Genomic DNA, 13,426 nt, shown 5'->3' on the forward strand with positions numbered 1-13,426 from the left:
CAAACATCATGCACCTTTCCCGTCCATCCCAAGTTGATGTCAGTAAACGTCCATTGTGATCTACCAGTGCTTGCAGCACCATTGAAAAGTACCCCTTTTGGTTTATGTACTGGCTGCCAAGGTGGTCTGCTCTGAAGATAGGGATATGTGTTCCGTCTATCACCCCACCACAGTTAGGGAACCCCATTGCAGCAAAGCCATCCACTATGACCTGCACATTTCCCAGAGTCACTACCCTTGATAGCAGCAGCTCAGTGATGGCGCTGGCTACTTGGATCACAGCAGCCCCCACAGTAGATTTGCCCACTCCAAATCGATTCCCGACTGACTGGTAGCTGTCTGGCATTGCAAGCTTCCAGAGATCTATCGCCACTCGCTTGTGAACTGTGAAGGCTCCTCTCATCTTGGTATTCTTGTGCTTCAGGGCAGGGGAAAGCAAATCACAAAGTTCCATGAAAGTGCCCTTACGCATGCAAAGGTTTCGCAGCCACTGGGAATCATCCCAAACCTGCCACACTATGTGGTCCCACCAGTCTGTGCTTGTTTCCTGGGCCCAGAATCGGTGTTCCACGGCATGAGCCTGCCCCATTGCCACCAGAATGTCCAAATTGCCAGGGCCCATGCTTTGAGAGAAGTCTGTGTCTATGTCCTCATCACTCTCGTCACTGCGCTGGCGTCGCCTCCTCGCCTGCTTTTGCAGGTTCTGGTTCTGCACATACTGCAGGATAATGCGTGAGATGTTTACAATGCTCATAACCGCCGCAGTAATCTGAGCGTGCTCCATGCTTGCCGTGGTATGGTGCCTGAGCAGAAAAAAGGCGCGAAACGATTGCCTGCCATTGCTTTCACAGAGGGAGGGGCAACTGACAACTTGTACCCAAAACCACCTGTGACAATGTTTTTGCCCCATCAGGCAATCGGAGCTTAACCCAGAATTCCAATGAGCAGTGGAGACTGTGGGAACTGTGGGATAGCTACCCACAGTGCACCGCTCCATAAGTCAATTCTAGCCATGGTAGTGAGGACACACTCCGGCGACTTAATGCACTTAGTGTGGACATACGCAATTGACTGTATAAAATCAATTTCTAAAAGTTGACTTCTATAATATCAACCAAATTTTGTAGTGTAGACGTACTCTAAGAATATCCATGTGGAAAACAACCGATCCCAGCAGAGACAGAAGCATATAAACAGGTACTTCCCTTGAGACATTGACTGGTTTGATAAGATTTCTCAGCTTCTCCTGTCTTTGTTGCAGTAAGGAGCTTTGTAGAAGACAGTGATTTTTCCCACTCAGAGATTGGGAATAGGGTGAAACTGCTAACTGTCTCTTTCACAAAACCATGACTCCATAGCATCCTTATAGATGAACTCTGGATGAGGTGGTTCCCCAGGAAGAGGTAGATAAACACCCCCTCCCAGCTGAGAGTTCATATTAACACTCCCAGCACTTCAATTAAAACTTGAAGTTGCTAAAAGTTGCTAAACCAAAGAGCAAGGACCTACACTGGTAATGTTGTTCTCCAAGAGCAAAGTTCAGGAAGTATCTGTGAGGCTGTAAACTTGGAATATGAAGATAGTAGATTTGAAGGGTGCCTGATATCAAACCGTTCCCTTTGCGGATGGCAGATAGTGTGGATTTTACAGTCTCCATCTTGAAATTGGATTTCTTCATGGGTCTGTTGACATACTTGATGTCGAGAACTGCTCTGTAGACTTCTGAGATACAAAGGAGGGTGAGGTACTATCTTATGGACCAACTTCTGTTGGTGAGAGACAAGCTTTCGAGCTTACACAGAGCTCTTCTTCAGAAGAGCTCGTATCTATCACCAAGAGAAGTTGGTCCAATAAAAGATATTATCTCACCCACTTTGTAACATCTAATATCCAGTGATGAGCTGCCAAAACTTAACAACTGGTTCCCTCCTCACCCCACGAGGGGGTTGTTGCCCACCCCCTGCCCCATCCAACCCCCTGCGTTCCTTGATGCCCCTCCCAGGACCCTTGCCCCATCCACCCCCTTCACCTAACCCTACCCACCCTAACCCTAAGAGCCAGAGGGACCTGCTGGGGGACGAGGTGGGGAGTCCCGGAGGTGCTTACCTGGGGCAGCTCCCAGGAAGCATCCGGCAGGCCCCTCTGGCTCTTAGGGGCAGGGGAACGTAGCTAGGAGGGGAGCAGGGGGAGCGGTTGCTCCCCCCACTGATCACATCAAAAGTCGTGCCTTAGGCGCCGACTCCGTGGGTGCTCCGGGGCTGGAGCACCCACCGGCAGCTCCCTGCCCTGCACCCGGCCCTAGCTCACCTCCGCTCCACCTCCGCCTCCGCCCCGAACGCATCGCCCCACTCTGCTTCTCTGCCCCCACTCCACCCCTCCCGGCTTCCTGCGAATCAGCTGTTCGGCAGGAAGCCTGGGAGGGCTGAGAAGCAGGCGGTAGCTTCACACTCAAGCCGAGGGTGGCGGAGGTGACCTGGGGCGAGGAGTGGTTCCCCTGCGCGCGCCCCCCCCGGGGTTACCTGCTGCAGCGCGGGTGGCCCTTCTCACGCCCCTCCCCCCTGCCCCAGCTCACCTCTGCCTCCTGGGGCCTGAGTGCGAAGCCGCAGCCTGCTTCCCGTGTGAACAGCTGATTTGCAGGAAGCCTGGAGGAGGGTGGGGGTGGAGAAGCAGAGCGGGGTGGCGCGTTCAGGGGAGGAGGCGGAGGCGGAGCAGAGGTGAGTTGTGGCCGGGGATGGGGTGGGGCGGGGAGCTGCCGGTGGCTGCTCTGCACCCACCAAATTTTCCCCTTGGGTGCTCCAGACCTGGAGCACCCATGGAGTCGGCACCTAAGGCGCCACTTTTGGCCAGTTAAATTTAGAAGCCCTTTTAGAACTGGTTGTCCCTCGCAGAACAACCGGTTCTAAAAGGGCTTCTAAATTTAACAACGGGTTCTAGTGAACCGGTGGGAACCAGCTCCAGCTCACCACTGCTAATATCTAATAAGGTCTAACATCCTCAGACCAACATGGCTACAAGAACTCTGCATGCTGTGCACTTTTAACTTTTTGTGGGGGAGAGGGGATACTAGGAACAGTTTAGAGTAAGGCTCTGTTTCCTCTGAAGAGGAGGGACAGGTTGTACGGCTCCCATTCATAGGAGATCTAGGATGGCTGTCTGCAGGCCCCACGACTTCTCTTCCTCAGTGAGGAGCCCTTAGGCCGTGTAATTTATTTATAAGTTGAGGGGGACCGTACTGGCAGTACTGTTCACCCATGTTAGTACTGCTGGTGAAAGCATGAGGGGGCATTTAGGGTATCAGATTATGGCTCTTTTTTATTTATTCTTGTTGGCCTGAGGCACCTGGTAGTTTTCATGACTGAAGGAAGGGGCTGAGGTAATGCCTGCCTCCATCTGGCTGCCTGTATAGCGATGAAGCCACTCTTATGGGTAAAAATCTCTCCCATTTAGAAATGACAAGTCCCTGACCACTAGGGAAAAAGGCACATTTACTTTTGGTAATGGTGCCAGGATACGTTTTGCCTGGTGCACACTGAGGAACCTTCTGGCCTTATAAAATGGAGACCGGAGGGAAGTGTGAGGTAGAAAGAAAATGGTGGGGCCAAGAGGTCCCTTACTGCCTTGCAATTTTCCAGTCTGGGCTGCTGTCCCTCTCATCCCTCCCTAGCCAATTGCTGGGGGAAGGAGGTGGAAGCAAGGCATGGCCACCTGTAACAGAAGCTGGGAGCAATAACCAGAACCATTAGGGCCTGATGACTCACAGAGGCAGCTGGTAATGATAGCTCAATTGTTTGGACATCGTGACCTGCAGTGGCAGCTGAGGGGGACAGCCTGATGCTTTCCCAATCTTTAGGTGCAGCAGAAAAATCCCTGCCCTGCACTCACATATTCACAGGGGGCCTGGGGAGGGATTTATAACTACAGGTCACCTGAGACATCTGCAGACCTCATAAGTGTAGTTTACAATACTCAAAATACTTTTGCTCAGTGTCTGTCCTCTGGCTTGCTGTAGAACGGAGGGAGGGATTGGGCCTGAGCTCCCCTTGCCGGGCTCTCCTGGCTCTGGCTCTGGATCCTTGTCAGTAGCTTGCTCTTGCTGTTGCAGCAGCTGCAGGGAAGTGCTAGGGAGCTGCTCTGTAAGTTAACAGACATGGCTGTGAGCGCAGGCTCCAGTGGCTGGACAGGAAACTTCCCTGGCCCTTTGATATTGTGCTTCAACCTACACTCCACCCACGTTTTGTGGGAGAGGGAGGAGAGCTGCCGCTTGCTGGTCCTGGCATCACTGCAAGCCTGTACCAGACCCAGGGGATTTTGCTACTGAGGTGCTGTCATTGTTTGCTGGGAGCTCTCCTGCTCGGGAAAGGAAGCTGCAAGAAACTCTGCCCATGCTTGAGGATTTGACGGGGGCCTGGGTCTCCACAGAACAGGCACAAATCTCCATGCAGGCTCTTAATCAGCAAGGGAAGTGCACGAGTCAGAGTGTCTGCTTTCTCTCTCTTTTTAGCCTTCTCTGCCATGCCGCACTTTGGATGGGTGAGCAAAGGAGGAGGAGGAGAAAGGTAATCTTCTCTGCCAATAAAGGCTGACCTGAACAACCTGGAGTTTTTAAGCCTTTTTTCCCACTTCTTCTTCTTCAAGTTTGCTCTGCAGCACGGAGGAACTGATCTGCATGCCTGCAGCTGAATAAGTAGACAAAATCTGACGCTGTATCAGAAGTGGAGCCACACCTACCCATATCTCTGATGGACAGGTCTGGCTTGCCTCGAAGGCTGTATACAGTAGAGTACCTCATGTCATGGATCTGCGGGCCTCATTATAAGTAAGAATGGCTACAGAGGTGGCAAGCTAGATCGAACACACAGCTAGCCTACACAAAAATACACTCGTGTTACCCCTTCTTCCTTCTACAGTCATGTTTGTTTCTTCCACCTGTTGCATCTTATCAGTAACCAAGGCCTAATCTACACAGAGAAGTTGTATTTATTTAACTAAAATAATTTTTTTAACTGATGTAGTTACATTGGTTACAACCCACATATGCACACTCAAACCACTTTAAGAGTGCCTAACATGTTGACATTAAACTGCAGATTAGTTTAAACGAATTCCTAAATTCCTAAAAAAAGTTATGGAAACTTCAATGCTTGAGACATTTACAACTAAACTGGACAAAACACTGAAAAGTATACTTAAGGAACGATCCTGCATTGGCTACTGGGGATTAGATGAGATGGCCAGACTGTTCCTTTCTACTTCTATTTCTAAATGAAGAAATAGAAATCACCTGACACCATAACTCCAGAATCAGGATTACACACCACTGTTACGGTTATTCTGATAGAAGCAGTATATATGGTTTCAGCTGCTTTCTGATCAGCCTACTCTCCATCTCAGATTCATTCAGGGAGGGCAAGCACCAGTTTGGCTCAGTGGGTGGGCACTACCCACCAAGTCAGCTGCTTACAGATTCAGGTTCTGCACCACATTCAGTGCCAACCCAGCAATACAGTGGAACCCACTCAATTACCTACCACCAACAGCAAGATTTCCTCATGTCCAGAATTGTGCTCTGCTCTCCGTTCAAGTTCATAGGAATTCAGTGAAGAAAGCTGAGACTTCACTTTCACTTCGTTATAAATGAAGCTTCGCTCTTTGGGCAGAGGGGAGCATATTGCTTTGCTGTTGGAGGGAGCTCTTCTAAAGGATGAGACTTTACAGGAGTCTTTTCTGCTCATTTTTAAGGGCTATCCAGGTGGATGTTAACAAAAAAGTGCCTTTGGATCTTTAAACACCAAGAAGAATACCTCAAAATCCTGGCCAACACAACAACAACCTTTCATTCTGATGTCGCAGGCCAAGTGTTAGCTATTCCTAAGAGAATAGTTGCTATATTTGACTCTCCACTCCTGCTATCCAACTCACTCCAAGATAAAGCTCTGTGCCGTTTTTCAAATAATTTAGCATAATTGAAAACGTTACAAAAAGAAAAGGAGGACTTGTGGCACTTTAGAGATTAACAAATTTATTTGAGCATAAGCTTTCGTGAGCTACAGCTCACTTCTTCAGATTTTCCAAACACTTACTGTGACTTCTCTAAATTAATCAGGCAGAGGGCAGATTATAAAGAACACACAAATATCCTGATCACTAACACTGAAGGGAAACAATACACAGAGTACAAAACAGGTGTGTGGTCTCAGGGTAAAAGATAATTAAAAAAAAAAAAGAATTTGCCTAAGAGTGGGGGGGGTGAATATTAACGATGTGTGATTTAAGTAGGGGCTAGAGTAAAAGAGAAATGGGACTCCCTTGCACTTATTGGGCAATCTGGCCTGGTCGTTGGTGACTGCAGATCATTTCTATAGCATCATTCAGAAGCTGTGTAACATCCCTGTGACTATGTTAATTAGCTCCCTTGCAAAAGGGCTTCAACCATAGAGCAAGATTACTTACGTGATGTCCCTGCGCTGATAGCAACCCTGAAGGAGGCAGGCAATCAGGTCACTGATAAACTCCACATCATCCCTGTGAAGAGCAGCTTCCAATTCCTATTGAGAAGGGAAGAGAGAAACAAAGATCAAATTCTTCAAAATACTCCCTTGGCAGACCAAGAGCAGGAAGCCTCAGACGGCCTAACTGATGTGTACTGTACCCGAGGGAATGCCATCCTCTGGAGCAGCCAAGCCGTTCCCCTGCAGCCACCGCTACAATCACAACTGAACTTGTCTTTTTATTTTTCTGCAGAAGGGTCATTCTTCCACACCAACTTCCACTATAATCAATCCTCATTACTTTTTCCTTACAAGGACTCACAAGTAAACCTTGAAGAGGTTTTACCACACACCTACTAGCACCAGCCCTTGCCTTCTGTCCAGAAGCAGATATGGAAGATGGGGTGTCCCTGTTCCAGTGAGGCTGAGGCACTGTAATCTAGTAAGTAGCACAAAGCCTCTTCCATCCGAGGATGATGGGAGGCAAGAAGGCAGAAATTGAACAATTTAATTCTGTTGCCTGCATTTCTTCCTTAACCAGGGGAAGTTTTCCTTACTTCAGTGGTGAGCTCTTAAAACACTTGTTCAGGAACACGGCCTGAAAATCCCACTCACCTAGGATGAGCAGCCGATTTCAGATAGGTAAGCAGAGAAAGGAGAAAGCCTGGGGGGAGGGACAGAGGCCACAAATGGAGATGCTGCTCCTTTCCTTGAAGGGAATCAGGGAATTTGCTCTCAGAAAACATTTTTTAAAAGAGAAAAGGTGCTGTCACACCACATGATCTGTACCCAAACTCCCTTTCCTTGAAAGAACAGTGGGAAATAGCATGGCTTATTTCAGTACAAAGGAGTTCACTTAGAATGTGTAATACAGGAAGTGACCTATAAAAAGGATAAACTTCTTAAACAGTGATTAATACAAATCTTGTATGCACTGAGATAATGTACTAGTAATTTTCTTTCTGTTGGTAATTCACAGATTCATATTTACTCAACATGGTTAAAATGTTATGCAATACCAAAAATACTTAATTTTAGTTCAAAAAACTTCACAAGATGACACAAAGCAATCTACTTTCCATTAATAACTACTGATAGTGCACAGCAAGAGTTAATTGAATAAAATGTAGTATGGATAGATAGCCTAGTCATAAGACTATTCTTTATGGTTTTAGTGTATACAATAGACTGAATACAGATTTATGGCTGGATGTTGCCCAACACACTATTAAATAAATGGCTATATTAATGGCTAGATAATAAAGAATAATCAATAATGAGAAAAACATTTTGAGTGCCGAGAACTCTTTGATTAGACTCCTGCTATTACAACAATAAAATTATTGATAACCGATTAAAATGATTAAATGCTGTTTGTATTATTTTATTGGGAACGTATGATGGAATCTTTCCATTAACATCACTTTTGATTTACACATTACACATTTACAAGGTGTTTTGTAAACAGAGCTCACCATATCCCTTGTGGGGGAGATAAACACATTTTACAAATAGGGAAACTGAGGCACAGCATGGGTAAGTGACTTGCCTATGGCCACACTGCACATCAGTGGCAGAAAGGAATAGAGTCCTAGAAGTTGCTTGTTTCCTACTCTAGCCACTAGACAATACTGATAATGATTAAAAGATATTGTGGCCCATGGTTAGGCCTGCCATCACCTGCATGAGGTAATGTTATCTCTATATTAATAGGAATCATAAGGTACATAAGAATGTGTTTGGTAAATGCTCAACATTCTGGCAGTATCTACCTTCTGCAGGGCTTAAAGGGTTACATCTTCCAATAAAATGTGCTTGGAAAAAAAGGGTAAGCAGTGTGACAAGACATCTGCCCGTTCAGATAACTTACCATGGACAAAGTCCAGCTCATGGAGCATGTAGTGTTAGGACACAGAAAGAAAGGAGATCCATGAGATTACTCCATTTAGGGCATACACCCCCCAAAATACCCTTGTTGTCTGCAGGGCACTTACTTTTGTGCATTAAATCAGTCACTCAGCGTTCTGTCTTTGCCAGGATGTGGGAGGCTTTTCTAACAAGGTATGTACAAATTGTTTCCCCTGAACCTTTTCGATATGCTGTTTGACTAACACTCATCAAACAGTTGACACAATCCACTAAGATAGCCTAGTATCTACTGTGATTGTTTTCAAAGTACAGGGGGTGGAGGTAGAAAACTTCTGACCTTTACACAGTCAGAGTTCACCAGTCACTAGTGAAGATGCAATGTGCATTCTATAAGGCGCTGGCAAAGTGCTGTTGAAGAAGGATGACGTACATGTGAGGAATCAGACCAACCAGGACTGCAGTGGTATAAATCTATTTACCAAAATACAAACCTAGGGCACACTCCTAACATTACCTTTTCAGACATGTCCCCATCACTTTGCAACCAGTGGAGGAAAAAAGGACAACTTTAAAGCAGTTCTAAAGCTGCAACACAAACACTTCACCAGAACTAAAATGGGAGTGGGATTAGGGAAGGCGGAAACTCAGCTGAGTTCTCATCTTCCAGAAGTTCAGCATCTCCGACTCTTGGGATCACTCCCCTCCACCGACACCAAATTTTAGGAAAGAGCAAGAAGAGGGGTTAGTCACAGTCTCGGTGTCAGCCCAATGTTTGACAGACCCAAACAGCTCTTGTGATCTTTTTGGTATCTGTTTAAAAAAGATAATGACTTGTAATCTTTCCCAGAGGGATCTTTCTTTCTACTGCTGCGTGGGTGATGCAATGTGAACAGTCAGGCATGAACAGGGTTTTTAGTTTAATTCCTGCCGAGTGGTCAACTGACTGGTCTGTTTAATTTAATGTCATTTTTTCTCCAGCCAGGCAAGATTTTAACCTAAAAGGTTAATCCTGCAGTTCTTCCACGTGCATAACTGTCACTGAAGTCAAGGGGAGTTGTAGGGATGGACACTTGGCAGGATCACCACGCCCTGAAAGGGACTAAGCAGAGCGCAGTTCTAATGTTTCAGCTTGAGAACAAAGAATTAGCATGATACTCTTAATATGTTTTCATCTACTCAATTAACCCAGATTTTGTATGAAAAGAGAAAGAACATTTTTAAACTTCAGTCCGAACAAGGGGAAATACAGCCAAGATGATCGCTAGTGCACTGTTTAAGCAGGAGATGATAGAACAATAACAGCAGGGAATTACAGCACTTCGAGAAGAAACTCTCACTGGAAAGACAAGGTTCTCACTCACTTTACCCCTCAGTGCTCTGGCCCAGAGCTCAGTCCTGGGATAGGGCAATAAGTGACTCTCCCTCCTCACCACCCTCCCTCAACCCTTTGTTTTTCCCTTTTCTCTTTGAGCACTGAGCTGTGAGCACAGAAATCTGAACCTTGCCAAAATGCTTTGGGGATAGAACAGAAAGGAAACAGAAGAGGCAGCAAATCAGCAGAGGGGGGACCCAGTTACTCCTCCTCCTCCTCTGTAGCTTCAGAGAGCAACGGACAGGAGAAAAGCAGGATTCTCCCCCTCTCCAGCTGGCGTCACAGCTCATTAGGGAAAAGCCTGTTTAACGTCTTTCCCTCCCCCCAGCCCCATGACTAAATCCCTCTGTGTCATGCAATGGCTGTTGGGAAAAAGCACATTGCACAGAGCAAGGGTAACCACCTCACCAAGGAGAAGCACTGGCCTGAAGCAGGGTTATCCGGGGAGGCGAGAGGGCAGAAATAGATCCCTCAGCACTAGCTAGGAAATAGCTTGCAGTTCTGCTTTGAGAGATGTTGCTTGTCTGGCAGGCTAATACTCTGCCCTGCTTAGGAGTCACATTACTCCCCACTTTTCCCCTTACTGACAACCCCGGGCAGGTATAATTAACCTTTTCAATGCTCTATTAGAAGCCCTGAAAGTCTGTGTGTGAAGTGAGTACTGTTAAGGAACTTTTATAAACACATTCTGCCCTTGCTGTTGTATCTTGTTCTCAGTTTCTACCTCACTCCTTCCTTGAAGGGTCTGTAGGGTACACATAGGTGCAGGGGCGTTTCCAATAATTGGAGTGTTACAAGTACAGCTCAAAGGCATCTGTGCCTGCAGAATCCAAAAAAAGCAGCTTTCAGTGTCCAGGTGAGGATAAAGCTGATCAACACGTGCAGGTTACTGCTGGTGAACTCAAAGAACAAAATAATGAAAATTAGTGTGTTGGTATCCCAGCAATGAATATCCTAAAAACTGTTATAAACATCAACTCAGAGACGATATAGAAACCAGCAAAAATGCTTGTGTCCACTTATTTCTGATGAAAGGTCAATTCAAGTTAACGGTGACACTCCAGCTCTCTGGCAAGCTGTCACTATGGACCACGGAACACAACATTTGGGTGCTTTTGCTTCGGAAGCCAGGTCCAAAACCAGCAGGCACTAAACGTTTAAGGACACAGAGAGCAGGTGTTCTGAAAGGCAAGCAGACTGGTCTGATGAGGTAATGGGACAGAATTCTAATGCTATGTCTATGCTAGAGAACTGACCCGCCTGTAATTGAACTGGTTGGACAGAATCAGTTTAGCACACAAGGTTAGGTATGTCCATGCTCTCCACTGCAAATCATTTTAATAACCCCATGCTCTTTTGTTTTGTGTCACCACTCTTGCCGTACTAAACTTTCAGTGACAATGCCTTCTGGGTATTGATCCCACAGTTCCACACTTTCATCTACTCTGCATCTATAGTGTAGCTAAAACAGTGTAGTCTGAAATAGTTTTGCCTGAGACCGTTCTTGGACCCGCTGAAAAGCAGCATCTACTCCAAACAGTCCTTGGAACACATAAAAATCCGATGAAACACTTTGCATGTGTGGACATCAGGGGTTTAAAAAGCATTCCTGAGGATTAGTCAAGTTCTTCACAGAGAACATTTCCTCATCTGTGACATAGCTTTAGTGCCTCTGAAAAAGACTGCAAGCTTTTCTCTGAAAAAAATTAATTGGTCAGAAGATAAAGGGCATGCCACATGGAGGGGTAAAGAAAGGAATACAGTTGTCCAGCTTAGGCACAAAGTTGGGGAAACCTGGAATTGGTTTTTTATCACACTTCCAATCCACACTATTTATCCAAGGGTTCCCCAAGGCTGACACATCTGCTTTACATCTCAGCCTGACCATTCCCACTTCCCCCTCCCATTATTTAATCAGCTGTTCTCATAGCTGGGGAAAGAAGCAACCACCCTCATCTGGACACTGGGCTTCTGAAAGCAGACAGTACTAGCCTGCAATACATGCCAGATATAAGAGTGTGACACCTCCTCCCAGTTTAACTGCCCTGGACCCCTGAACTTGTATTTACCCCTTACCCTCAAATATCACCAGGAAAATCCCAGAGAACACTCATTCAATCCCTTTTGGTAATGGGAGGAATCAACACAGGGAAAATGATCACAGACTATAACAGATTCTTCCACTAACCTGCTCAGGATAGCTTGAGCCACAGGTGAACAGTAACATGCTACTCATATTTGGGGAAGGAATGACACCCACAAAGACCCACTTCCACACTACAGTCAGAAGTAAACTAAGAAGAGACCATTCAAATTATTCAAAAATCCCAGTTAAAGACTGTTGATTGGGAAACATCCAGCTATATCTGGATGAGCCCAAAGCGGCTGCCTGATCTGGTAATCCCAGCATGATGCTGCCCCGCAGGGGAGGGGAATCCTGAGGGGGAGGTTTTGAGCTTGTTGCACAGGCAGCATACTTGGCCCTAGAGAGTGTTTTATGTTGCGGTCAAGTTATACCATCCACCCAGCACCTAGGAGAGCTAATGGGCTCCAAAACAACAGAGGCCCTCTTTGGCTGTGAAATTGCAGCGAATGGAAGAGGGAGGAGAAAAAATGGGATCCCTAAGGTTACCCCACTCCAGGAACCCAGATGGCAGCACACTGGATGTTCTGGTAAAAGGTAGAAGTCATGGAAAGAAATCTGGAACGTTCCAGATCCTGATGGAGTTTCCAGATCAGATTAACTTACATGTCATGGACAGTAGATGTCCATTTCCCAAATATTTGCCAGGAGATTCCACTCCCACTGCCTCAGCCACACAAACGTTACTCTCTGGCTCCTGTGCCTTCATTTCACTGATAGGTGGCTTGGCAACACCATTCAGATTTGTATTTGTGCAGCAGTCCTCCTGCCCGCCACAGCTGTGGCTAAGCACCCCTTCCCAACCTGCCCAGTGTCCTTGCTTCCCTGCAGTCCTGTAGGCAGTTGCACCACAAGAGCCTGTCTATTACCCATTTTCAATAAGATGCTCAAGTGTTTTATGGCTTCCTGAGCTAAAAGCGCCAGTGGCCCCCCCCAGTGCCCCCCCTCGCCATTCTGTATTTGAACTGCCTCCACAGCAAAGACAAAAGACAATGCCAGAGTTAAGTGTCAAACCTCCCCCCCCCCCCCCTTGCTGCCCTGACTCCTGGCAACAGGAACCTAATCGACAGCTCTCCTCAAGGAAACAGCTTCTTGGCACCTCATCCACCGGGACTATTAACTCTGAAGCAGCCAGCATTCTACAGCCGTCTCACAGGGAAAGAGGAAGAGGCTTAACAACAAGCAACAGTTCAGTGGCCCCAGTAGATAATATTTTGGGCTTACTGGCTCTTGTACGCAGAGACGAAGGGTATAGGAAGGGTGGGAGCAAATTCTGCATGGGAAATAGCAATTCCTGATGCAAAGGGAAGGTGGCAGGAGGACAAAAACCTTCCTCCATCTTTTTTGCTCTTCAAATCTGTTTCTTATGCTAGTGTGTTTTGAGACTTCTGAGTTTCTCCCCCTTCCACTTTTTATAAGTACACTTTGGAGTCTATGTGGAGTCCATTATAACAGGGGGCATAGTGTTACAATAGGGTTGAGTAGAGGTGTGAGATGACAGCTTAATACAAAAGAGATGGTTATAAACAAAAAAACAGAGAGAGATTGTGGCAT

General features: G+C 46.5%; 1 protein-coding gene across 3 annotated transcripts in view; it reads right to left on the reverse strand.

The window, feature by feature from the left end:
- The window catches only part of CECR2 (CECR2 histone acetyl-lysine reader), a 139,573-nt gene that overhangs the window by 71,463 nt on the left and 54,684 nt on the right, over positions 1–13,426 (reverse strand). For all 3 annotated transcript variants that reach the window (XM_073320013.1, XM_073320023.1, XM_073320033.1), the window contains one exon: positions 6,451–6,545. In XM_073320013.1, coding sequence (XP_073176114.1) covers positions 6,451–6,545 — 95 coding nt within the window. The remainder of the gene's footprint in view (positions 1–6,450; positions 6,546–13,426) is intronic.

This window comes from Lepidochelys kempii, chromosome 1, assembly GCF_965140265.1.
Source record: "Lepidochelys kempii isolate rLepKem1 chromosome 1, rLepKem1.hap2, whole genome shotgun sequence".
NCBI lineage: Eukaryota > Metazoa > Chordata > Testudines > Cheloniidae > Lepidochelys > Lepidochelys kempii.